Raw genomic sequence first — 25,912 nt, forward strand, 5'->3', positions numbered from 1 at the left:
TACGGTAACCGCATTCCCAGCCTCATTTTCAACGAAGTACGGCTTAATCATTCCACAAGCCCAAAAACCGCACCAGTGTGAAGCGTAGTAGATGCATATTGGCTTCTCTTGAATCATTTTAGGGTCTCTGCACTCGAAGCTCAACGATTTTGCTTATTTAAAAAGCCATTGAATTGAAAGTGTTCCACAGAACTAAAAATAATTTTCTTAACAAAACTTTCTCCATTTTTTAAATTAGTTTTAACAATAATTACGCGTTGTTTTTTCGTGTAGGGTTCCATATTTACTAATCGGAAGAGCACATATGATTTTTTTAGAACTTCCAAACATAAAAAAATGCCGCGAAATCGATATATTTTGTGTATCGTATAATCGTTATATATATACCTATATAACCAGATTATTTTGAATAACAAAAGATGATAAACCATTTGGATTAATTTGCCAAAAAACTCTATTTATTTTATTTGTACGGTTTTTTTGTAGGCCACTGCCCTTTTATAATACGTAGATTGACTACCTGATATATTATATTATTATGTATGGATATTATAGGCGACACAATCTAAGTTATCGGTTTAGACATCTTAAAGATAGCCGCGTATCAAGAACGCGGTATTCGTTTTTTTGGAACACGTCAGTAACATTCTTATTATAAAAATAGTTTTTCAAACTTCTAAAAGGTGTGTTTCTGAGTCTCACAAATGAATGTTTTTACTTATGTTGATTAAATGTTAAAACTCTTTTATTGCTACAAAATTTAAACATGTGTGTATTCTTAAAGTAAAACAAATATCTTTTATGATTCATGGAAAAATATAAACACTGTTATTAAACGCAATGTATAAAATTACATGAATTTTATCCGTGTTCTTGCAAACATTTTTAACAATAATAACAAATTTGAAAGGTAGAACTTCTTAGAACCAAATTCTAAAACAAATTATTTCTCAGAATCGGGATATATTATTTATGAGGCATGTTAGTTATTTGCGTTTGTAAGAATGTTTAATATAATACATGAAATTGAAGAAAACGATAGTGTAGTGTCAAAATACTGTAAGTACGATATAATCATAATGTTGATTATTGACTTATTAAGTAATTGAAATAAAATATTTTTTGAGAATTTGATTGTTTTTAAATACATATCATATGAGGTTCTTAACAAATATACTTTTTTTTAATAGAGACTTGTATATTATTAACTTTTCACCAGTGTAAAATTGGTGCTGGTACCAATTTTACACTGGTATTGGTCGTTCCCTCATAGCGGAGGACCGTGATAGTCTCAAAATGCACTCATCTTCTGAGCAAAAAAACTGAGCAAAGCATTTACGAATGGAAGATAACCTCAGCAACCTCGTTCATTGGTCGCTTCAGCGCGCTGATATACTTAATGTGCTTTACCTTCCCTGAAGGCTACCCAAACTACCAGTCTCAAGTTTTCCGGTCCATAAACAATATTATTTTCAAAAACTGCAGAATGTGTTTTTGCCATTCTCATTAATATTCATAATTATCATAATAATAAGACAGAATAACATGTGAAACGGATTATAAAAATAATAACAAATATATAAATAATAATGAATAATTCTCAAGATTTAAGAATGCAACATTATTTGAAAACATCTCAGAGAAAATCAGTGCACATGGGCGCAAATCCCAAGGGGCGCAGGTTCGAATCCTGCTTGGTGTCGTGTTAAAAAATCGTATACTTATGTAAAATGTGTACCTATGTACGCGCGTTATAAGTTATACTTCTTTGGCGTAACAAAACAAAAACAAAACTTGTGATAAACTAGATTCTTTGACTATTTCTTAATTATCTTGTTAAATTACACACTCAAGAAAAAGAACCGCTTATTGGCACGCCGTTGGCTTATTTCTTTAAACTTTAACTTATATTATGGTTTCTCGTTATTTTTATTTTTAAAGTACCAACTGTCACGTTTAATATTTTGTTTACGTAAGGAATTGCAAATGGCCGACCATAATAAATTCGCTGTACAGGCAACGGAACAATTTTAAACTATAATATTATACTGTATAATCGTCACGATTACAGTATCATACTGTGGCGTAAAGGTAGTGCGTTCGGCTGATAACCGAACAATCGGTGGTTCGAACCCAATCGAGTGCGTTTTTTTTTCGTGTGAAAAAATAAATTATGTGTTACATGTCATACGCCAAAAATACACTCTGATCTGATTTCCAGATCGCGCCAAAAGAAGTATAACTTCAAAAATATTTTTTCTAGTGGTTATATATTTCTGAGAAGTGTTAATTAGTATGTTAAATGTATAATTTTATTACACATTAAGTTATTTATCATAAAAACTATGTATGTCAGTAGAAGCGAAATGTCGTAAGACCACATACATCCATGAAATTATTACATCATCGTTTCACTACTCACCATGTTTAAATTATTGTAGCAAATGTTACTATATTTAATATTTGTACCTTTTTTTAATTTCAGAGGTAAAAAATTTGCTAAGATACAATATTATACTTATTATTATATGAGGCGCCGAGCGCCAAAGGAGCTCAAGCGCCAACTTTACGATTTTTGACATTTGAATGTAGGTTTATTCTATAAATCGATATGTATCATGCCACAAAGTCTTATCGCTCAAATAATTATAGATATTTTACAATAGAGATTTATTTTCTGTGGCATAATTGTTTTGGTCGTTATGTCGGCACGCCACAGAAGCTTATCCGCCATTATACTATGGAGAGCGCGAGACCAAAACAGCTGTCAGATTTGTCTTATTGAACATACGTTCTCAACAGTGAAAAAAACTAAAAATGAGCTCAAGAAGGATTAGAAAAATAGTTTCCATATGTGTTAAACCTGTAAATGATGAAAATCGCGGTAAATTTAACATGTTTTATCCGTTTTTCTTTCACATACGCTGTTGTTTAAAATATTTTAGATTACTTTTGAAATATGGTTATTAACGTCATTTAAGTTACTAAACTTTTACTTCCACGAAGGAAAATATATCTTATTTCGAATTTCATCTTTTTTTATATCCAATTACGATTGATATACACTAAAAAAAGTATTTAAAAAATCACCCGAATCCTTGAGAAAAAATGATGGTGTTAAATTTGAATAATGATTTTGTTATTTTGGCCAGTTTGGAGTAACGATTTAATTCAGTATTATTATTAATATTGGGTATATAGACGGTTATTACGAAAAAAACAATCCAAAGGCTTTGAAATCATTGCTGTAATGGCAAAAACGTATTTAATATTATAAGGCAAATTTTATGCCAAACAAACTCATGTAACAATCATAACAAATTTGACCATTTTTTTCAGTGTTTATTTGGCATAATAAAATTTGTTTATATCAAAATGTTTTTTTATTGCAATCCAAACCCTAACATTAAAACATTTTTTATAAATGATTTATTTTTTTAAATTAATGCCATTATTTGAGTTTGAAAATGTTTATGCCACAGAAGCTTATGCAACAAAAAAAAGTATCAAGTGCCACCTTTTTTCATTTTTCTATATGCCAAAGGGGCTCAAACACCATTTTTTTTGGAATCCAATAGATATTTTTCATTAAATATTATTGCAAATAATACTTTGATTTTTTTAAATTTGCTTTGCTTAAAAAATAATTGTCCATTTCAACAATAAAGTTTAAAATTAAAAAGCTAAATTCACTAAAAACTTGTCGGCCATTTTGTAGCACTTTTGTAAAATGGTGCTTGAGCTCCTTTGGCGCTCGGCGCCTCATATACATTTATATATTACTATAATTAGTCCATGGCTATATAAAATGTAACCTTTGACAACAAATAATGTTCTTAATTAATTTTTGACATTTTGGTAGTTACACCATTTTTACATTAAGACAATGTCGTGTAAGTACCTAGTTAATAAATTTACATTTATTCAGAAATTCTGAATAAGACGAGTTAAAAGTCTAGGTAACATAATATTATTTTTAATTGTTTTTACGTTAAGTAATTTCGAAATAATATATATAATTAATTTGTGTTTTATGACTAATTAATAAGAATATTTTTGTTATCTTTAGAATATTGTTATCTTTTTAATATAAATCAGGGTCCATAACATTAATTAGTAAATATTAATCAATGCGGTCCCTAGAGATGTAGACATTTTTAACGATTAACTGTTTTTAAAATTCTATTTTATTGTTTAATTTGTAGTTTTTTTTTTTGAATTACTGTTATTTTTTTATTTATTTTCTTTTCTTTGAAATTATTTTTGGCTTTGTTTTTTCTCTACATTGCTTTTTCTGTAGTAGATTTACTCGTACTTTTTATTCTAAATGTCATGTTGTGGACGTCTTGAAATCATTATTTGTTATGTTGTTGTTTTTAATTAAATAAAAAATTAAATAAATAAATAATGTTCGACTTTCTGGTATATGATATATCTAGATTCGTAGTAGTTCCCGTCTGCTATACCTATACTATTTTTAAATCCTGTGTTGTATTTGCACTATAGTATTTTTCTGTTTGATGCTTGTAGTCTGACGGTACCGCTTTACGGTAGTTATGTCACCTTACAAAGACTCAGATCAACCATATGTTGAGTTGCGAGAACATACGGTGTTTGCTGAAAATACTGGAGTATAATTTTGTTGGTAATGACAATATAAGAAAGTGGATCATAGACCATATCGGACAATGTATCGTAAAGATGAGGCATTGAAGTTAGAAACGTGATGGTGCTATGCATGCATCAAGTGAGTCTAAAGCTGGTGATTTGGAAAGTTGCTTAATCCATATTAGTATCTATACGGTAGAGCCACATGATACTGGCATGACTTAGGAATATAAAAGAATACTGGAAAACAGTAGACTTTCTTTGTATCTGAGAGCCCCAAGTATCGTATGGCCTATACCAGGAGTCGGTAGTTTGTCAAGTGAGATGAGCTAAATTGTAAAAGAAACAGGATAACAAAGGTACCAGAGAGCCGCATATGTAATATACATAATTTTTAGGGGAGGGGGGAAGTTATTTTTTTTTATTAAATGATTGTAAATTTTCATCGGTTATTCTGCTTCTAAGTATATTTTTTATTTGGTTCATAGATAAGAATGTTTGTTCGCATATGTAGAGCCAAAGATTGTGAGAATACCAAAAGCTAGTTTTTTTAACGCGTCATAATATGTTTCAGGCATTGTTTCTATTTTAGGCAGTTGTTTTATAGCTGTCCACTTGTGCTGAGAAATCAAATTGGCTTAAAGTAGAGTAAAGAGTGGTAAAGAGTATGCCGTCCGAGTTTTTGTTTGTTTTGTTCGGCGGCTCTATCTCATAAACTCATAGTTATAAGGCTGCTTAAGATGAGGTGAAATTGGAGTTTATGTCTGAAGAACCGCAAACGTCTACGCAAAGAGCCGCATGCGGCTCTCGAGCTGCTTCTGCCGACCCCTGCCTTATACAATCCACATGGAGAGTGGACGTTGACTAAGAAAAATAAAGATATTTTACCATAATTTTAAATAAATTGTGACGGTATTATTCGAAATAATGTATTTATGAGAAAAGGGTTGGTAATGTATTTAATATTAAGTACGTATATAATGTTGTCTTTGTGGTCAGCCAAACAAATAAAATCCATTGAGCTTTTACAAAATCTGCAAAATTTATCTTTTCAATTTTATTAAAGTATGATCCTTCAGAATTTCGTTTTACGTTAGTATAATAATGATGCCTACTATATTATAAGCTTTTTAGTCTGAGCTTTCTTCTTCACTAGGAAATAATATTTTCCCTTGAGGCCAATATGATAGTCCAAAGTGCTTTAAGCATTTTCAACGAAAATACTTTGAAGTGGATAAGACTACTCGCAAAGTTTATTATTAAATATGTTGAGATAAATTTTATATTTTTTATCTAAAAAATAATAAAAATCTAATGTCTAGTGAACTCGAAAAATATTAAAAAAATAACATTTAATTATTGAATATAAATATATTTTTATATCTAATATATAATGTGGAAGAAGAAGAATATAATTTTAATTATAATATAATTAAAATTATATTCTTCTTCTTCCACCCTGTCACGTGGCAACATTGGGGCATAGGGCAAGCACAAGTTCGCGCCACTTCCCTCGATCCATCGCCAACTCTTGCGCCTCTCGCCATGTCAGACCTGCAGCATGTAGGTTGCTCTTGTAGCACCACTGCAGAATGAGGGAGGGCCGGCCACGGCGACGGAACCCTTGAGGCTGTGCCACAAAATTGTATATTTAGTACTTATTGTGATACCTACTACAACCAGAGTTTAGTCGGCATTTTAATACTTTGATGTTCACTCCGCAATATTTTTAGAGTGGTTGTATTGGTAGGTAGTCTTTATCGGTAGGTAGAAAGTTAATATTTTGCGAGTCGGCACATTGAACATGGCATAGTCTCGTTATAACTCCACCGGTAAATATCTGATAATATGTAAATTGCACGTATTACATTTCGCAGTCTCATAGTTCAACTTGAGAGCCGTATATAATTCAGTCCATAAAATCACGCGTTGTTCGTGGATCAATTTAGATAGTAATGTTCCAGTTTTATAAGATTCGATAAAAAAATTAATTTGATATTTAAAAAAAGTTAGAGGTTAAAATTTAAGTATTAATGCTCTACGGCCAAAAGTTTTCGATACAACAGCTCACAGTGAACTGTAATATCTATAATAAAGTGAACTCGGCCATACATCTAATAAATATTGTATAGTAGGTAGTGTTTTGTTATTAATAAATTACACCTCTATTGGATTCATTCAATATATTATTTGCATTATACCTAGCAGCACATAATTTATACACTCAATTTAATAGGCAAAACAGTACTGAGTAATGAGTAAATAGCATTCAATCCATTTTAAAAAACGTAAACGTCTGTGGTTTTTTGACAATTCCGATATTTTGGATCTTTAAAACCGGTATTTCAGTATTGATAAATACTGGAATACCGGTTATGAAATACCGGTATTCCAATCCCTACGTTGGTAACTGGTTTAGGCAAAGTAAATTTATAAAATGTATTATTCAACTTAACAAAGGACTCCATAGAATTAAATATACATATTTTGATTAACTTATTACTGTGTATCGTGGTATCCATAACTAGTTCTAATTCTCCAACCGATTCATCTCCAGTTTTACCTGGACTCTGGGTCGCATTTTTTATTTGATCTAAACGAACGCGTGGCTGTGTTCTTCCCTTGCCTATTTTACCGTTTGCCAATATAATGACCAGTCATTCCTACCAAAACCCTCGTATTCGAGTCATATAGTAAAAGAACTGATGAGATTTATTCTTATTCTTCAGTTCCAGGGGCTCAAAAGAATTAATATTTTTTGATCAGTTGCTCTTTACCTACCAGAGGCACCTAGCGGAAATTTTAAGCTTGCAATTTGAGACATTTTTTTTGATAACTTAGAGTTTCAACTGTATTAATTAATATTTTTATTCCGATCATGTTTGATCCTAATAAGATCATATGGGCATCCATAGCGTGGAGATTTGTATTAACAGATTTTTTTTTACGAGAAATGGATGTCAGCCGTTTGCTCAACATATTAGGTCCATACTCTGACTCATGCACAAATTGAAAAACAATATGTGTACTTGCCATACACAGGATTCGAACCCGGGACCCACGAGGCTATAGTCCGGCGCTCAAGCCGCGCGGCCATCGTGGAATTGTTTAAATTATTAAATATGTGTCTAAAAACATTAAAAATTAAAATATTTTTTATTTTAATTCAAAGATAAATTTACAATAATTGTAAAAAAATGTTATACAATGTGAATTTGCCGCTGGACACCATCTTATTATTATATATATTTTATGGTAATATTTATTATTAAAATTTATTTTATTAAGTTTTCTAAGCTTAACTTAAGAGATTTTTGACTAATTCATAGTTTTAATATTTTTTATATTTATTTAAAAAAGCATCGATTTTTATAAAAATATAAATGTGTAAACCTTGAAATCCATTTTATTTATATCAAATCGAGCTTCAATATTGGGACAATACCAAAATAAAATTTATTTCTTTCATTTGACTTTCTTTTTAATGTTTTCAGATACATAAAAAAATGTCTCAAATAGCAAGCTTCGTATTTTCCCGCTAGGTGCCTCTGGTAGGTAAACGCATCACCTTAAAATCATATTTTATGTAAGTACAAAATAATTCCGAAAATAAACTTACTTTTATCTCTTTCACTTTACCTTTATGTATACTGTTTCACTAAAATTCTAAATACCATTAAGCAAACAAGTGATAATACAATAGATAACAATAATGACCTGATTCAGTTGATACATATTATAAGTCTTCCAGACATGAGATAAAACTCTGGCACCTGTAAATATATCTATGATGAGTCAAAATAATACAGCATCGGCAAATAACAGGTTTTGGTAACCCCACCATTAACACTGCTTGTCAAACATTTTTAAAGAAATCATTTTTCATTGTGTTTATTATACTAAACCATTACTTATTTTTTTATACAATATTAAAGTAAAAATGAAAAATATAATATCCAATATATAAGTAAAAGTTAAGATTTCGTGTTTTTTCATCAGTACATACATGTATTTAAATTAATGTCTAACACCACACCATGACTCTATATTATATATTATAGGTAATTTTTACATTCGATGAATACTTTGGTATTTTTAATAATAAGTACAATATTTTATATCGACCGTATTTAGAAAAAAGGGCGTAACTCTCACAGAAAAAATGTTACAGGAGAGGCAAAAAACGTTATTTGAAAGAGTTTAGTTTAATATATTTTTTAAAAAAATAGACACAGACATTAGGTGCACGATGATTGATGACTTGGTGTAATATATTTTTGATCTAATAATAATTAAAGAAGTTATTACAGAAAAATCATTAAAATTGAGGATAAATGCTTTTTTCCATTATTAAAAATTAATTAATCTCAATTAAAACCTTAATTTCGTTTCGCATTTGCGGCTTACTTCTTTTTTATAGAACGTGTATTTAGTTGTATACATTGTTAATATCTAATAAAAGCACTTTTCGAAAATCGAGGGTTACGCCCCTTTTCCTAAACACAGTCGATATGAATTTTAAAAGTCATGAAATTATTATGTCAATTAATGACTTTTTATTATTAAAAATATTTATTTAATATACATAATATTAGCAAAGAAAATAATTATACAGTTTAACATACATAATTTTGAAAACACTCTTGAGAAAATATAGCCAAAACAAAAAACCTTTTTTGTATTAAAAAGGCTAGTAGTTAAAATTTGTCGCAATTAAGCATAGCAGTTGTAGCATAGTGGTAATGCACAGGGAGCGATACCCAAGAGACGCAGGTTTGATTCCTGCCGGGGGTCTTAATTTTTTCAAAAAAGTTTTTTTCTATTGGCTATATTTTCTCATGAGTGTTTTCAAAATTATGTATGTTCAATAATTAGAATGGTTCATTCTTAAAATCTTGTGAATTATTCGTTGAATAAAATTTAATTAAAGTTATACAGTTTACCATATGATTCATGCAAAGAAAATAATCAAAATTCGTTATAGTAACAAGGAAAGAGAATGCACTTTGAAATAAAATATCTATTGAGGGCCATTACCTAGATAACTACCTCAAATGTATCTAAAACAATAACTGCATTATCTCATCTATAATTGTTATTAAATGTCTTAGATACTCGTCCGAGTACCTCACCCGTGCTGTCAGCCAACATTTATCGTAAGTAAAATCGTCCGTGGTATTTTAAATATTAATAAAATGTAATTCCATAATTAATAAGTAAAATATTTATTTATCGTAAAAATAATGCACGAAAGATCGAATCCCAAATACTCCCAGAATGTATCAATGGCCTATTCATTATGGGGCAATTAAATATACGATTAATAATTTATTTTATAAAATAATTATGAAAAGGTTTCGAGCCGCTGATTTCAAAAGGTATTTGAGATGCCATCACTGAAGCCACGGCGAATCAAACCAAAGCAACCAACAGTCAGTCAGTATTGTAAACACCGTGGTGCGTCCTATAAGTGCTCAGAGAAAGATACAGACATGTAAGATAATATTGTTAAATCAAAATATTAAATTATTAAGTTATCTAATGAAACGGAACCGTAGAATAATTTATAATTGTATTCACTGAATATATTCAGGAAAATTATAAGGATTATTAGTATAACAAAATACTTATGATTTATAAGTTTTATAACAGACATACTGTGTAATTCAGTTGATTATAATTATTGCATTTTTTTGTTGATTTAAATATAAACGAGTATCTACTTCTATATTTTAGTATTAAGTAGTTAAATTAGATATTGTTTTGATAAACACTTAATACCTTTACCATTTCATTATACATATTATGACATAAGTATTAATTAGAATTCTTAAATACAGTACAATATTCTGATTTAAATGACAGTATAGTATAGCGTTTGCCGTTCAGTATATCTACGTGACAGTTGTATCCAATTGCAACTGTTTGCAATTCACAAGGTGTCAAGATCAAGTACAGGTTGACTGACACTCATTTAAATTTCAGATTATTAAATTACCACATTTTTTTCTTCTCTGATTATTATATAATATATTTAGGTCTGTTAATCAGTATTAAAGTGTTCGTAGTGAAAATAGTTGTATATTGATTACAATTTAATAGATATACTCAATTATTAACATTGATATTATTGTAAGTAGATAATAATATTATGTCCTTTTTATATTACATTAATAGTTATTGAAAGTATTTACTTGATTAGTATTAAATTAATAATGTCAAAGCATATTTATAAAATTATTTTAAATACAACACACTATGTAATAAGTACCTTCTTATTTCATATTATTTATATTATAATGAATATCCAAATAGGTTTCGCCCGCTTCAAAATTACATTCTCTACTAATGAGTTTTCTATTTTGGCACTTGAAATTATGTGGAACACATAGCTACCTACTACACTACATAATATTTCGTTTTATTTCAAACAAAACAATGTGTTTCCACCAAGAAATCATAGTTAAAACCACCAAATTGATATTTCTTAGAGTTATTTATTATTTACAATACTCAATAGGTACTATAATAGTAATTTTAGTAACAAAACGTCAATTATATCATTAATTAATAATTGTAAATGCTATATACATTATTTGAAAATTTTGCACCCAATCGTTACTAAAATAATGCATAGCTTGTTGTTATGTGCGTCAAATACAACTTTTAATTATTATCATTAGAGGTCACGTTGATAAGATTTTGTGTCAAACGACATTTATATTTGTATAGATAGAGTATAATATTATGAGATAGAGTTATAATATTTTGTAGACGAAATGAGTACCTAAATGTAAAACTATTAAAACAACTGTAGGTACATTCTATTCCATTTAAATATTTTCTATTTTATGTTATGATCACGACGGATTGAGATAAGTAGATATTATTACAATAAAGAATACTGCCTCTAGGACAGAGCTTAACAATTTTATAACATACGTAAACTAAACAATACATAATATTATATAGATATAGTAAATAATCCTTATTTTATAATATACTTAAAGTTGACACTAAAATAAAACGCTTGAAATTTCGGTATATAAGTAAGTAATATATTTAGGTTATTTTACATTATTATGTTTGTAATATATAATAAATATCTATATTATAAACTTCTAAAAGTGTGACCCTAGATATTTTCATAAAGAAATATTAATTACGATTACAGATGTTGCTCAATTCACACGTTGCGATTTTATTACTAAAAAATCATATTACTCGTATAATAATATGCGCTAATAAAATTATAATTTAGCATTGAATCTTCGCCATTGGCATTACAATCAACAAATTATTTTAGCTGCTGTATTTATTTTTATTCTTAATGATTGTTAATAGAATAATCATTTTATTTTTACTGTTATTACTAAAGTTTATTAGAATAATTGCGTGGATTTTCATTACTGCAGACTTTATTTTACATATATTTTATTCTAATGGATTCAAGATGTGTACTATTCTATTTAAGTCGTTTTTTGCGACCCGGGTTTCGCCTTTCGGCATCTTAAGGCGCCATGTACACTCACCAAAGGTAAACACACACGGACAGTGTGTGTTTACCTTTGTCCAGTGTGTGTTTAACTATAGTGAGTGTACACGGCGCCCGAAGATGCCGAAAGGCGAAACCCGGGTCGCAAAAAAACGACTTAAATGGAATATTACAGAGCTTGAATCCATTAGAATTTAAATTCAAATTCCATCAAGTACCTTCAGTCGATAATATTAATATATTTTGTTATTTATTGCTTGCCAATTTTATTTGAACAAGTGATGATAATTACAATAGTATTCAGAGCCAAAACAACTTTACATTGTTTAAATAGATATTTTGCTCCCAAGATTTAAATATTTTTAATGACAATGCTTACTATGTTATAGCTAATATCTATCTGATAACATTATTAGATACTTAGATACTATTAATTACTTTACTTGACAGACTCCAAATTATGGCGCACGTTAATTAATGTAACATTACATTGTAATATAAATCGACCTACAAATGCGAAGTTCACGGGAAATTGAATAATTGATAACTAAAACGCAATAACATAGAAGTGTAACAGAAAAATACGTCATATTGATTCACTATAAATCAATAACTACTAACTATAAGTATACATCTGTGCAAATACGCATCAAATGAATTCCCAGTCTTCATTTTCACATTTTCATCGTAACATGGTTAATTGTTATCTATTGTCGAAAATTCTTGACAATTATGCACAATATAAGCTTGCAACATCTTTCCATTTTCCTCAATAGATGATAATAGAGGCATCATAATTATAATATGTCACGTATATACAAATTCCCTAAATTAGTAAGAATTTTCATATTTTTACACTGATCAGCGCATTTACTGTCCCAATTAAGCGAAATGTTCTCCCAATTAACGACCCACATGCTCAGCGTAGGTCAAAATGGATCTCTTATGGAATTTTCAGAGTATAACCCTGGACATTTCATAAACGTTGTAGATAATCTATTGATATAATTTTGAAGCTTTATTATCCTTTATATTTATTTTAAATATTTAATGACTCCATAAAGTATTTTTATTACATAGAATAGTATTCTTTTAAACCTCTCGCTGTAATGTTATAGAATATAGTCATATTTCAGTACGTCCATGTGCAGTGGTGTTAAGATATCTTAGATTTATTAATTTTTAAACGCATTTACAAAACCATTAGTAAAATTAATGTTAGCATTATAATATAGTGACATATTTACGATAAAAAAATATATTTTATAATCTTTTTGATCGCAAATTTGACAAGAGTTAGGCATTTTATTATTCAAAAATGGGCACGATTAACACATTTGAAGATAATTCTAAAGATAATGATTATAAGCTATGTCTTTGACCATTCAAATGTGATAAACATCCTATGAATAATGTTTGCTTTATAATAATTATTGATCTAAGAGTAAGGTAGTCGTTTCTACTGGCATGTCCCAGTGACTAAGCTACAACATACGGCCGTAGACATTAATTGAGAAACGATAAATGAAGTAGGGAGTAAGATCATGTTAACGCGCGTGTTTGAACATGTGCCTAACCGAAAAAAAAAATATTTTTAGGCTTCAAAATTATATAAATAAATTGTCTATAACATTTAAGGAATGTCCAGGATTATGCTCTGAAAATACCATAAAAGCTCCATTTTGACCTACGCTGAACATGTGGGCCCTTAAGCAATGTAAATTACTGTTTGTTCTTTAGTTTGGATTTTGTTCTTGAAATTTGGCCCATATAAGCGGTTGCTCCAATTGAGCGGAAACATATAAACGGATATCAATAATTTTGATTAATGTGAAGTATATAAAATTATAAGACCAACCAGTAGATTGATAGCTGCCAAATTATAATGTAATGATAATATCATAAAATAAAATTATGTAAATACTTCAAAACTTTCTCAATAAACCAGTTTTTCGATACCTAATTATCTTGGCTTACATCCACTTCAAATTATATGGGTAATTTTTGATAGCGTACTTCGAAAAAAAAAACTGAAAGTTTTTCAATAATGATTATTTGTAGTGGTAGCTAACTTTTTTGGCTTTTATTTTGGTGAAAAGTTTTATTTTTCTTATGTACTTATAAGTACATAACAAATATTTTGCTAAAATTTTATTGAACCTGTAGAATGGACGTTATATATTACTGATTTATAATAAATCATTTCTTTTATTCAACAAATAATTCACAAGATTTGAGAATGTAACATTCCATATTATATTGAACATTAGAAAAAAATCACATTTGAAAAAATACGATGCTCGACGGGATTTGAACCCGTATCTCCACTGGTATCGCACCAATATTCTTTAGCCAATTAAGCTACGAGTCTCCTACCTAATTGTGATAATTTAAACTAGTAGGTCCTACATAAAATAATGCTTATCACATTGCGTTATTATTGACTATCGGTTTTTGTGTTTTAAATCAAGGAATATTAATTACTAACCGACGTCCGGCTCTCGCCAAATACTTAGTTATAACGTCTACTCGAGCTAGGTAACAATTTTTAATAAACCATTTCCTTTATTCAACGAATAATTCACAAGATTTTGTGAATAGTATAAATCATTCATCAATAAGAGTTTAATTTTTAACACGTACCCTTAGTCTATGGCTTTCGCGTTGTCGTAGGCAATATATTATGTCGATCGAAGGGTCAATAATAATTTATGGTTAGTTTCCATCCAAAAAAAAATATACAAAGCCTAAAAATATATTTTAGTTTAAAACAATTTAAAATTAAGCCTGTATATATATATAAAATCAGTGTAAATATAAATAATTGGTAATCGGCTACGTAATGACTGTGGTTGCACATATTGTTTATACATCTCGATTCAATTGAAGAATACTTTCAATTAGCAATTATTATTAAATTAAAAACTATGATTTTCCATGGAATCTCGGTCTATGAAAACGTATCGGAGAAAAAATATTTAAGCATGTAAAGCCAGTTTAATTTTTTCGCACTCAGACTATGGGCACTTTTCGTGGCGGCCCTGCCTTATTAGTCGATGGTATTAATTTAATATAATTTCTTATTATATTATCATGTTATAATAATTAATAATATAACATATTAAAATAGAAATACGGTAGACACAATACGATTTAATATTAAAAAAAACAAATTAAATTAATATAGGTACATGTTACAAATGAATTAACGATAAAACATCTGACGTTGATTAAAAATTATCAGAATTTTGTTGTTATGTCTATAATAAAAGAATAATTATCATATTTGTTTAGCTTGTCAAAGGTGATACTTTTTGTTTTAAAGAAATAATAAATAGTCTACAAATTGAGTCATGAATATCATAAATGTAATTCTTTTGTTGTAAAGAAAAATACAATATTTGCCGTCTTTATCAATATTCAAATAACATTTGATTAAATAATACTTACTGTTCACTGAAAAATATCGTAAGCCGCGAAGTTGTATTCAATGTTTGAATTATAAATTAACATTACTACGAAATTATAAAATACTTGAGACACTTTCTGTAATTATTGTATTCATAATTAATATGCAACAGCTTCGCCTTGTAAAGCATTGTGAAATGTCATTATTTTATAATGAACAATGATTTTACGGAAGATTTAGCATTTGCTATTACTGGCAATAATTTATTTATATTTACTTGATGGCAACAGTCATTGTATCTCTTAGAAAAGGAGTTTTTGTTTAAATTGATGGAGGCTTCAGAACGTGTGCAGTGTTTAATACGTAGCTTGATAATTGGTAGGTTTTGATGATTTGATTACTTAAATACTTACGTAGGTACTGTTATTTTCAATGAATGTGATTATTTATCTAAATACTTACTGCTTGTGCATCTAATCTATACACAAGACCGCTGTCGGCTACTATCGGTGGCTGTCGAGGGTCGTTTATCATAGTTACGTATTCAGGGGATTAATTAGTGTTAGAATAAGTTAACCGCCTGAGCTGTCAAAAAGTGTGTTTTGACAGTAACTATCTTGGCTGTGTTAACTTTTAGAGCGAGATAGATAGTTTATACGACTCACAAAATAAATACCTATATGATACACTCAATAGTAATCCTCAATAGCCGCCGATAGATGCCGATAGCATGAATAGAATAAATGTACCGGAAAACAAATGCAAGGGATTTTTATTTCAATGTAGACCTGGTAAATAAATTTCATAGAATAAAGGTGCCAACTCTGCTACAAAGTAATTTGTAATGCTAAACGACTTGTAGTTATTTTTTAATAGTTAGTCTTATGTAACTCTTTGCAATTTCACTTTAATCACGAACCCTACTGAAATAGAAAAAAAAGGTTTATTTTACAGCATCCTTTCTTAAAAGAGTTATTATTTTATAAATACTTGTACTTAGGTACGTAGTAAAAAATCGACTGAATAATATTATTAAATTGTGATTTCAGTAACTACGTCTTGTTGTGTCAACATCAAGAATATTACGTTTGTAAATATGTTTTTTGATCCGAGATAAAACAGATAGACACACAATAATTCATCCACCCAAAATACATTCATTAATAAAACGGACTCTGATCTTCAAATTATTTCAAGCGAAATAATGAAGATGCTAAATTTGTTCGTTGACCTGCATCGCTTCTTTGTTTGGAATTTGAATTGTTTTATACTAATACTGATACATAGGTTGGCACTTATACCGTTAAATTGTATGGTATGTGTATTAGGTAGGTCCATTAAATTTGCAGACAATTACTAATTTTAAAAATATAGGTCTGTCTGGCATTGTACATCGTTGTCAGTCTGATGTCTGGTTTAATGATTCTCAACCTAAGCTACAAAATATAAATTACCTATTATTATTATTATTAAATAATTTAAAATATACATTTTATACGCATTGAACTCTATTTTTATATCATCTGTAATCAGACAAATGTTTTGTTTGAATAATTTTAACATTTTAGGATTTATTATGTAACTTGAATACTCGAAATAAAAAAGGCACTAAGTGCCCAAAAATAGAAAAAAATTGAGTATGCAAAAATTTTCTATGTGCAATCGTCAATATCCTAAATACACGTCTAATTGCTAAAAACTATATTAAAGCTTCTATGGATATTCAAAGATGACTCTGGGTGTAAGAGGTTGTATGATTATTTTTATAATAGGCACTAAGTGCTGTTTGGTTAATATGTGTCATTGAGACTTAGTTCCTTGTTTTCGATATAAAATTTTCTTATTTTAAGAAATTAAGTCAACATAATGATATGGTCTAATGTCTAATCATAAGGCATGCAGTAGAGTCTTATAAAATGTATCTCGTCACATATAAAACTAACAATAGTATTTAATAATAGAGAATGAAAAATAATACAATTATTTAAATATATCGTTTACAAAATTAATACTGTGGTATAATTTCTCAATATTGATATAATTTGAATTTAAATTCTAATTGATTAAAGTTTTTTTACTACTTATTCTATTTGAGTCGTTTTTTGCGACCGACCCGGGCTTCGTTTACATTTCGTCGCTATAGGATTGGTTTGTCGAATATCCGTTTTTGTCGAAATCGACCTTTTAATGCAGAATGTTTTTTTTGTATCTAAATGGACTAGAACCATCTTTTTCTGTAAATTACTTTGTAATGGTAATGAATGCATCTTTCATAAGCTGTAAAAATAACAATTTAAATATTTCCATGTATTTAAATATAGGATTATAAAATTTGTTTTTCGTCTCCTGAACATTTGGTCTATTCGACAAACCAATCCTACAGCGAAGATTTGTGGTTGAATTTACCATTGGTGAGTGTGCAAAGTGACTGAAGAGGAGTGGATCGCAAAAATGGACCCAAGTGGAATAATATGAAACTTAAATCAATTAAAAGAATTATATCGTTTAGTTAAATTGTTTAAAACGTATAGTTTTTGTGGATTGTCTAGTAATAATTTAGAATATGACATTATTATTGTATGTAGGTATGTATGGTTAACATTGTTATGAAGAATTAAACATTTCTATAAACATTAAACAAATACATTTATCTAGCAATAACAATATTTATAGAAAACAATTTTATCTATCACAGTTCACTTGACTGATGTAACCGTATGCACATATTACTAAGACAGTTTGTGAGTCTATGCACACACAATCATTTGGTGTAATGTGCTTCACTATCAATTTGTTTTAAGTGGTCGAAACAAGTTTCTCCAAAATAGTTGAATACAAAAAAATAAGTGGCTCATAGTTCATTTTACCTGTGTTTTCTATATTAGCACAGCTACCTGAATCTTTGCAGTGTAATTAACTAGGCGTACTGAGTAGTGTTTTCTTCCCATTCATAGAGGTATTTAGCTATTTGATTTTATTTTATTGGACAGTTTATTGTGGCATATTTAAATTTATATTATTGTGTTACTATTTTAACATAATTTATTAAAGAAAAAAAGTTATATTTTCATAATCGATTGTTAAAAAAAACACAGTCTTAACCACACAAATCTAATTTTACAGGAGGCACAAAAACGTTTTTGTTAGGTTTACGATCAAAGTTAAACTATGCAATACACATATAAACCTTAACTGCATAATAATAATTAATCTGATATTAATAAATTAATGGCGTAATGGCTGATATTAATTAAGTTTTTTTTTACACTTCCTTTTTATTAAAAAAAATATAGTTTAATTTAGATAATAATTCCGCATTTGCAGCTTACATCCTTTAGACACAGCGTGTATTTAGTCGTGTTTTTTTTATTATGTAATAAAACATAATAATTTGTTGAAAAAACTGCCGGTTAAGTCTCTTTTCCTTTCTAAAGTCGAATATTAATACTATAGTAGTACGAAATCCAAAATAAAAATAAAATAATTATTAATGAAATTCTCCCAAACTAACATTACAAAGTATTATGACAATTGACTGTAATACAAAGTAATGTTATAAAATTAGGATATTTTAGTTTGAATATTGTCTAGTATAGAGAAATACTTAATAGACATTCTATGTTCTGTGAATTAATATTTTATCTTTAAACATGTTATCCAGTGAAACATTTTATTTAAAAATTGAAACCTTGTTTATTATTTTTATAAAATGTTTTTTTATGTTCCGTAATTGAAATAAAATATCATCTCTAGTTAATAACCTATATCTGTCTAATTTTTACAAATATTTTTTTCTAGTGCACATAACTTAATTAAATCATGGTGGTGATTAAATCAGTATTGATTTCTGACGCTGTGGACGGAAGATGCGCTGATCTTCTCAAGGAGCATGGAATATCAGTAACAGTCAAAACTAAAATGACGAAAGTAGAATTATTGGAGGAAGTAAAGGTAGGTTGTAAGACTATAAGTAATAATTATTTAGCTATTTGCCATGAAACTGCTTATTAGTTACAAGAAAGTCTAAGCCCGATCGCACATCGAAATATGTCGAATTTATTGATATACTTTTGCCGTAATTCACAAAACACTTTGGTACAAAAAACATCTTATCGCCAATGTCGAGAATTTTTATGTGTGACTGCTAAAAACTATTAAATTCCAGATTTTTTTACTAAAAACTATTCCAAAAAATATTTAAAAAATGTTGCTCGACTAGGAATATAACAAAATATGTGTAAATATACTATAGTTAATGGAAAAAAATTGTCAATATAGTAGAGCCAATTTATTAAACTACTCGTATATTTTAATAATTAGAATACTTACACAAAGTGAGTAATTAATTACTGAAAGACGACTACAAAAATTAATAACTTTTGATATTTATTTTACGAGAAATTCCTTCAGTCCCAATCCCTGGGTTCAAACAAATATTAAAAAAAGAACATTGTTGTGTATTTTGCAGACCTAGAATCGAATACCCACGAATTAATAATCCAACGCGTCATGCTTATTTTAAAGTTTTTATTTAAATTGTAAGTTTATTTGTGAATTTCAAAAACGCTTTCTTATTATTTTAAATACGTTTTGAAGAATCTTGTTTAGTTATTTGTGTTTCTCGTAATTGTATTACTAAAAGTCTCTAGTATTTATCTATGACAGTCCACTTTAAAGGCTGACTGTTAAATAATTAGAGATTCTCTAGTTAGTAATATCTAGGTAAACTGAATACAATAATGGTTTCAAGCTTTTCAACGAAGAGAAGTGCATTCTTGTCACATTGACTACTTGAATATTCTATCTATTAAAAATGTATTTTTTTAATTACTATATTATTTTTCAGAACCATGACGCATTAATTGTAAGGTCCAGTACCCAAGTAACCAAAGAGGTACTTGAATCTGGTGATAGACTAAAAGTAGTAGGGAGGGCAGGTGCAGGAGTGGATAATATTGATACTGCCGTTGCCACGGCTAGGAAAATAATTGTTTTGAAGTAAGTGAACAGGTTAAATAAATTAATATTATTTAAGGTTATTGGTGTCGCTTTATTTCTTCATTGATTTATTGGTAAAGTACTTATTATGTATTTGAATATAGGCAAAAACGCTCTTCTTCAAGACCACTTATATGGAACTGAGGAAAAAATATACAATCTTTTCTGTGAAATGGTTTTCATCTATTTACAAATCTGCATATTATCTTTTATATTACAAACGTTAGTCAAAAAAACTTAGATAATATTATTTTTATATTATACAGTTTTATCATAATATGTTTGGTTATTGTTTATAATATGTACTTAATAAATTATCCGTTATTATTATTGTTTCAGCACTCCCGGAGGTAACGCAATAAGTGCGTGTGAGTTAACCTGTGGACTAATTACCTCAATGGCGAGGAAGATACCTCAAGCAGCAGAAAGCATGAAAGCTGGACGATGGGATCGATCTAAATATCTTGGAACAGAAATCAAAGGAAAGACTCTTGCGATTCTAGGCTTAGGAAGAGTTGGAAGGGAAGTAGCCACAAGAATGACTGCTTTTGGAATGAGGGTAAATAGAACAAAAACTTATGATATATTTTCACATAGTACTACATCTTGTGTTGTAGTACAGTTTCGTTGATAATCATTTATCTTGCCGAACAAATTTCAATATCAAAACAACTACTTAATTAATCTAGGAATGAATTATTAAAATTAAAATAATTCTGAAAAATAAATTAACCAATATTTAGTGCCTGATAGTTAAATATTATTAAGTTAACGAATTCTCGATTCTAGAGACGTCCTAATTAGCACAATTGCTTATTTATATTATTATCAGCGGATATGGACGATTCAGAAAAACCATTTGTTTTGTGAATTTTTCTCATTTTCATAATAATACTACAATTTTCATTCATTATAAATGTTATCACTTTTCATAGGTTATCGGTTATGATCCAATCGTTTCTGCAGAAGATGCAAAGACATTCAACACAGAAAAGATGGAACTTGATGAGATCTGGCCTCTTGCAAACTATATCACTGTTCATACACCGTTGATGCCATCTACTAGAAGTATGTTATATTATATTATACAAGCATTATAATAACATTCCATATTCTGGCATTTTCCTTTATAAAAATTGAATATACATAATTCTGAAAACACTCTTTTTGAAAAAAGTAAGACACCCCGCAGGAATCAAACCTGCATCTCTCGGTATCGCGTCCACGCACATTGACCACTATACTAAAGGAGTCATACTTAATTGTGACAAAATCTAACTAATGGCTTGTAATTCTTACTGAAGCGCTTTTCAAATTGAGATACTATTGGCGATCAGCTTTTGTATTTTAAATCAAAGTAGGTGTTACTTTAATTACTAACCGACGTCACGGACCACTCCAAGATTTTTTGTTGTAACTCACTTGAACTTGCTAATTATTTTTAAATAACTATTTTTTACATTCAATGAATAATTCACAAGATTTAAGAATGTAACAATCTAAATTATTAAACACAAATAATTTTGAAAATACTTCTGAGGGGTGCGGGGTGTCGTACTTTTTTCAAAAAGATTTTTTCTATTGGTTATAATATATTATTTTCTCAGAAATGTTTTCAAAATTATGTATGTTCAAAAATTAGAATGTTACATTCGTAAATCTTGTGAATTATTCGTTAAATACAAAAAAATAGTTAATCAAACATTGAATAGTTTTGAAATATAAACGGTTTATAAAATCTTTCGTATACTTATACCAACGGATATAGAAGATATTCTCAATTGATGTATTCTTATATTAAGACACTTGAAAAAATAAATTTTATTCTTACTTAAAAAAAATATTTACGCACCTACCTAATATGATTGTATCGTTAATATTTTCAGATTTGATCAATGCAAAGGTGCTGTCAACCTGTAAAAAGGGAATATTTATTATCAATGTCGGACGAGGTGGCTTAGTACACGAAAAAGATTTACTGGATGGCTTGAACAGTGGACATGTATATTTTTTATTACTTTATATTATTAGATAATATTATTATGTTGTATATATTTTTTGCTAGCCGACGTTAATGATTATATTCTTACGCAAGAGTTGATAAGTAATATAGCATACTTTTTAATAGGTACTGGATTATATGAAAGCACTAGCAAAGAAAGTATTGATACTAAGTTACTGGTTTTTAATTGTAGCGACAACAGGAAGAAGCCAGGGTTCCTCCGGGCTATTGCGTTATAAATGTGTGTTTGTAAAAAAACATGATCAAAAAATTGTAGATTAAATAATATTGAACGAAAACATGTTCAAATCATTCTGTTACCAATAAGGCATAGCGTGTAGACTACAGCCAAGATAGTTTTTAGTCAGACTTGAAAAAAAATGAGACAAAATCTCAGAGTAATGATTTATAGAGAGCATATATTTTTCGGCAAAATGAAGCCGTGTTTCTTGCATATGAATAACGCACAGTAGAATTACGATTTTATTATTATCAACTTAACCATGAAACGTTATACTATTGTCTTGCTTCTTGGTACGGCTACCAAATTTAAACACAACGTAGTTAACAATATGTTCTACTAAAATAATTAAAAATAATTACCACGTACGTTATATTTAACACAAAAACAATAAATTACAGCAACACCTGCTCGCAGTTTTTAAGTTAATGTAATTAGTCTAATCCGTATTTATCGGCGACGTTTTAAAAAAAAATCTAATTCAGCCGTAGATATTCTATCTTACTCTAACGCATAGTGCGGTGATATAAGAGTGGCGAATGTTTATTCACTCGCATTTGGTTCGTTTTTGTTCATGCCTTGGACAAAACAGTTTTAATTAGCATTATAGCGCATTCTAAGTCAAATCTTTAGACTACGATACATTTTTTGGTTAGTTTTAAAACGGATATCGAAGAGACCACTGTTCATTACACATCAAGGCACAAATCTACGTCAGGCTAGATGCTAGGCGGTTGAGTCGTAGCTGAGTCGCATACATTTCAAAGGGAAGCAAACAGCAGTTAGTCAGACTTGTCATGGGGCAGTTCGTTTGGTCGATAGACAGTTTTATCTATGAATTGTCCGATTGTCGGTGTAAGCACTACTATCGTCACGATTATTAAATTTAGTTTAAAGAATGCTACATTACAAAGAAATAGTAGATTATTCTAAACGTGTACATTTTATTTTAATTAATATAATATTATATGTTATCAATGTAAAGGTTGGCGGAGCTGCATTGGATGTCTATGAGCAGGAACCTCCGACTGATGCAGTGACCTTGGAACTTATTAAGCATCCGCTGGTTATAGCGACTCCTCATTTAGGTATGTACATATAAATCGTATGATAAATATTTCTAATTAAAAGGTCACTGATTTTTTTACCTTCAGGTTTATTCATTTTTTCTATCAAAAGGTAAAATCTTCATAACGCGAATAAAGTAGGCGTAAGAATCAATGGTTTGGATTTTGTGGAACTTAATAAAAAAAATAACACACTTAAGAAATTAATTAAGTCAGAGTTAACTTAATATAATTCTATTTTAAAAATGATAATATAAATAATATAAAATTCTACAGGATATTTTAAGTAAATAGCTTTACGGTTGTCACAGTCATCAAGACTACAAAAACAAACGACTTGTCTACACTTATGTATCTCATAGAATGAGATGAAATAAACAGCTCTCTCCCTCAACCTGAGATTATTCAAGAAAACCACTTACTTACTATCTTGTTAAATAATAACGAATAAATAAAATAAAATACAATATATAATATATTCTATTTCATACTATAACAGGCCCATATACCCAATCACAGTAGTGTAGTTTAACAGTAGTATATTTAGTAACAGAGGTGAAACAAATAAAAACACCCAGGAAAGAGAAACCCCTTTGATAAAATCACATAAATATATTATGTTCTCACCGAGTTCGAACCCGGAGCTCCCAGGTGAAAGGCCTGCACCGTACATACTGTCCCACGAGAGCCGAGTCAACTATGACAACCTAGTCTTGATAATGGTATTGCAACTGAAATATCTGTCGACCTAAAGATGTCCTGAAGAATTATTTTTTTAATATCATTTCAAATCCTAAATAATCCCCACTCACCATGACTAAAAAAGGCAATAATTACGATATTATATAAAACACAAACGCAAATATTTTTTACTCAAGCTATCTATATTGTATGTGAGCAAACCATAATGTAAAATATTTTTCATTTGCGGTAATTACCAACTGATAGATCAATTATCATAAATTACCACTAAGCAAGTGCTGAGTATTTATAATAGATGGTTAAAATCTTTTGTTAAACTCTTTGTTAGTTTTATTTTCATATTATAAGCCCCCATCTCAATATAAGGTTTATTTCAACATTTTTAATTTTAAGATGTATGGATTTGAATAATTTGTAGATTTCATTTACAAAAAACTCGGTTTCATTTTATTGCACAAATTGTAGGTATGTACCTACCTAAATATGTTATATTATTATACCAGGCTGGTGAACCTTTTATAGAAACGCGTGCCAAAATTTCGTTAATATTATTTTTCGACTGTCTAAAACTGTTGTCTTCTACTGTTGAAATATATTTTTTTTCCAATTCTACAAAAAAAAATGGACATTGTAAAGCTATTGCTCATTAAATAAAGTACCATAAACATGGTTCAAGAAGTTTGTTTCGGCTCTCCTGGAAAATGGCTGATTTTGAAATACTACAGTGTACTTCTGGGGGTGCGTATTGTTAGATGAAATATAGATTATTTTGTTATTTTTAGGTGCATCGACGACTGAAGCCCAGATTCGTGTGGCTGTGGAAGTGGCAGAGCAGTTTGTAACATTGGCTAAGCCAAATGAGAAGCCACTTGCCCATGTGTGTGCTGTAAATCCTGAAGTTTTACCGAAATAGTCAATAACAATTTTGAATGCCATTATATCATTTTAAAGACTGATTTTACGTGAGATTTAAAAACATGTATCATTCATGTCTAATTTTATTTTAATTACACTTTTTATGAAAATCGTAAATAAAGATCATCATTATATAAAAAATGGGTATATCAATAAACCTTTCTCCTATTTTTCATTGACTTTTGACAATTCGGGTAAATATTGACAGTTTCCGAAATGTTTTATTGTCGTATTTTTAATCTAAATTGTATAAACTGGTTTGGCCAATTATGGTGACCGTCATTCATTTTATTCCCACCTTCCCCAAATCTCAGAAGTCAGCAGTGATTGCGAATAACATCGGGTTAGCTCAAGTGATATCCAGAAAACGGACGTGCGCTAGTTTGTTTTCGCTTTACTGTCGCTAACTACAGCGTGACTCATATAAAACGTATCTGTTCGACCTTCGTTGCACTAAAATTGTTACGGTTTGAGT

The 25,912-nt window shown here is 29.2% G+C and overlaps 1 protein-coding gene across 4 annotated transcripts; it reads left to right on the forward strand.

The window, feature by feature from the left end:
- Nucleotides 1-10,047: 10,047 nt before the first annotated feature.
- LOC147065677 (D-3-phosphoglycerate dehydrogenase) lies at nucleotides 10,048-25,578 on the forward strand. 4 transcript variants are annotated; one of them, XM_085957094.1, is made up of 8 exons: nucleotides 10,048-10,102; nucleotides 19,311-19,463; nucleotides 20,359-20,510; nucleotides 20,850-21,069; nucleotides 21,446-21,578; nucleotides 22,397-22,512; nucleotides 23,739-23,841; nucleotides 25,305-25,578. In XM_085957094.1, the coding sequence occupies exons 2-8, from the start codon at nucleotides 19,332-19,334 to the stop codon at nucleotides 25,433-25,435; spliced, it is 987 nt and encodes a 328-aa protein (XP_085813220.1). In that variant the 5' UTR covers nucleotides 10,048-10,102; nucleotides 19,311-19,331; the 3' UTR covers nucleotides 25,436-25,578. The 4 variants fall into 4 exon arrangements, with proteins under 4 accessions (XP_085813220.1, XP_085813223.1, XP_085813222.1 ...); XM_085957097.1 differs by lacking the exon at nucleotides 10,048-10,102 and adding an exon at nucleotides 10,536-10,740; XM_085957096.1 differs by lacking the exon at nucleotides 10,048-10,102 and adding an exon at nucleotides 15,812-15,890.
- Nucleotides 25,579-25,912: the final 334 nt, after the last annotated feature.

This window comes from Rhyacophila brunnea, unplaced genomic scaffold, assembly GCF_057557595.1.
Source record: "Rhyacophila brunnea isolate RB1 unplaced genomic scaffold, BYU_Rbru_1.0 scaffold_6, whole genome shotgun sequence".
In the NCBI taxonomy this organism is placed as follows: Eukaryota; Metazoa; Arthropoda; class Insecta; order Trichoptera; family Rhyacophilidae; genus Rhyacophila; species Rhyacophila brunnea.

Excerpts from the sequence above, each read along its gene's own strand:
- LOC147065677 (XM_085957094.1), top strand. The coding sequence starts at position 19,332 with ATGGTGGTGATTAAATCAGTATTGATTTCTGACGCTGTGGACGGAAGA. Across the intron at positions 19,464-20,358 it reads AATTATTGGAGGAAGTAAAG|AACCATGACGCATTAATTGT; the intron begins GTAGGTTGTAAG and ends ATTATTTTTCAG. Across the intron at positions 23,842-25,304 it reads TATAGCGACTCCTCATTTAG|GTGCATCGACGACTGAAGCC; the intron begins GTATGTACATAT and ends TGTTATTTTTAG.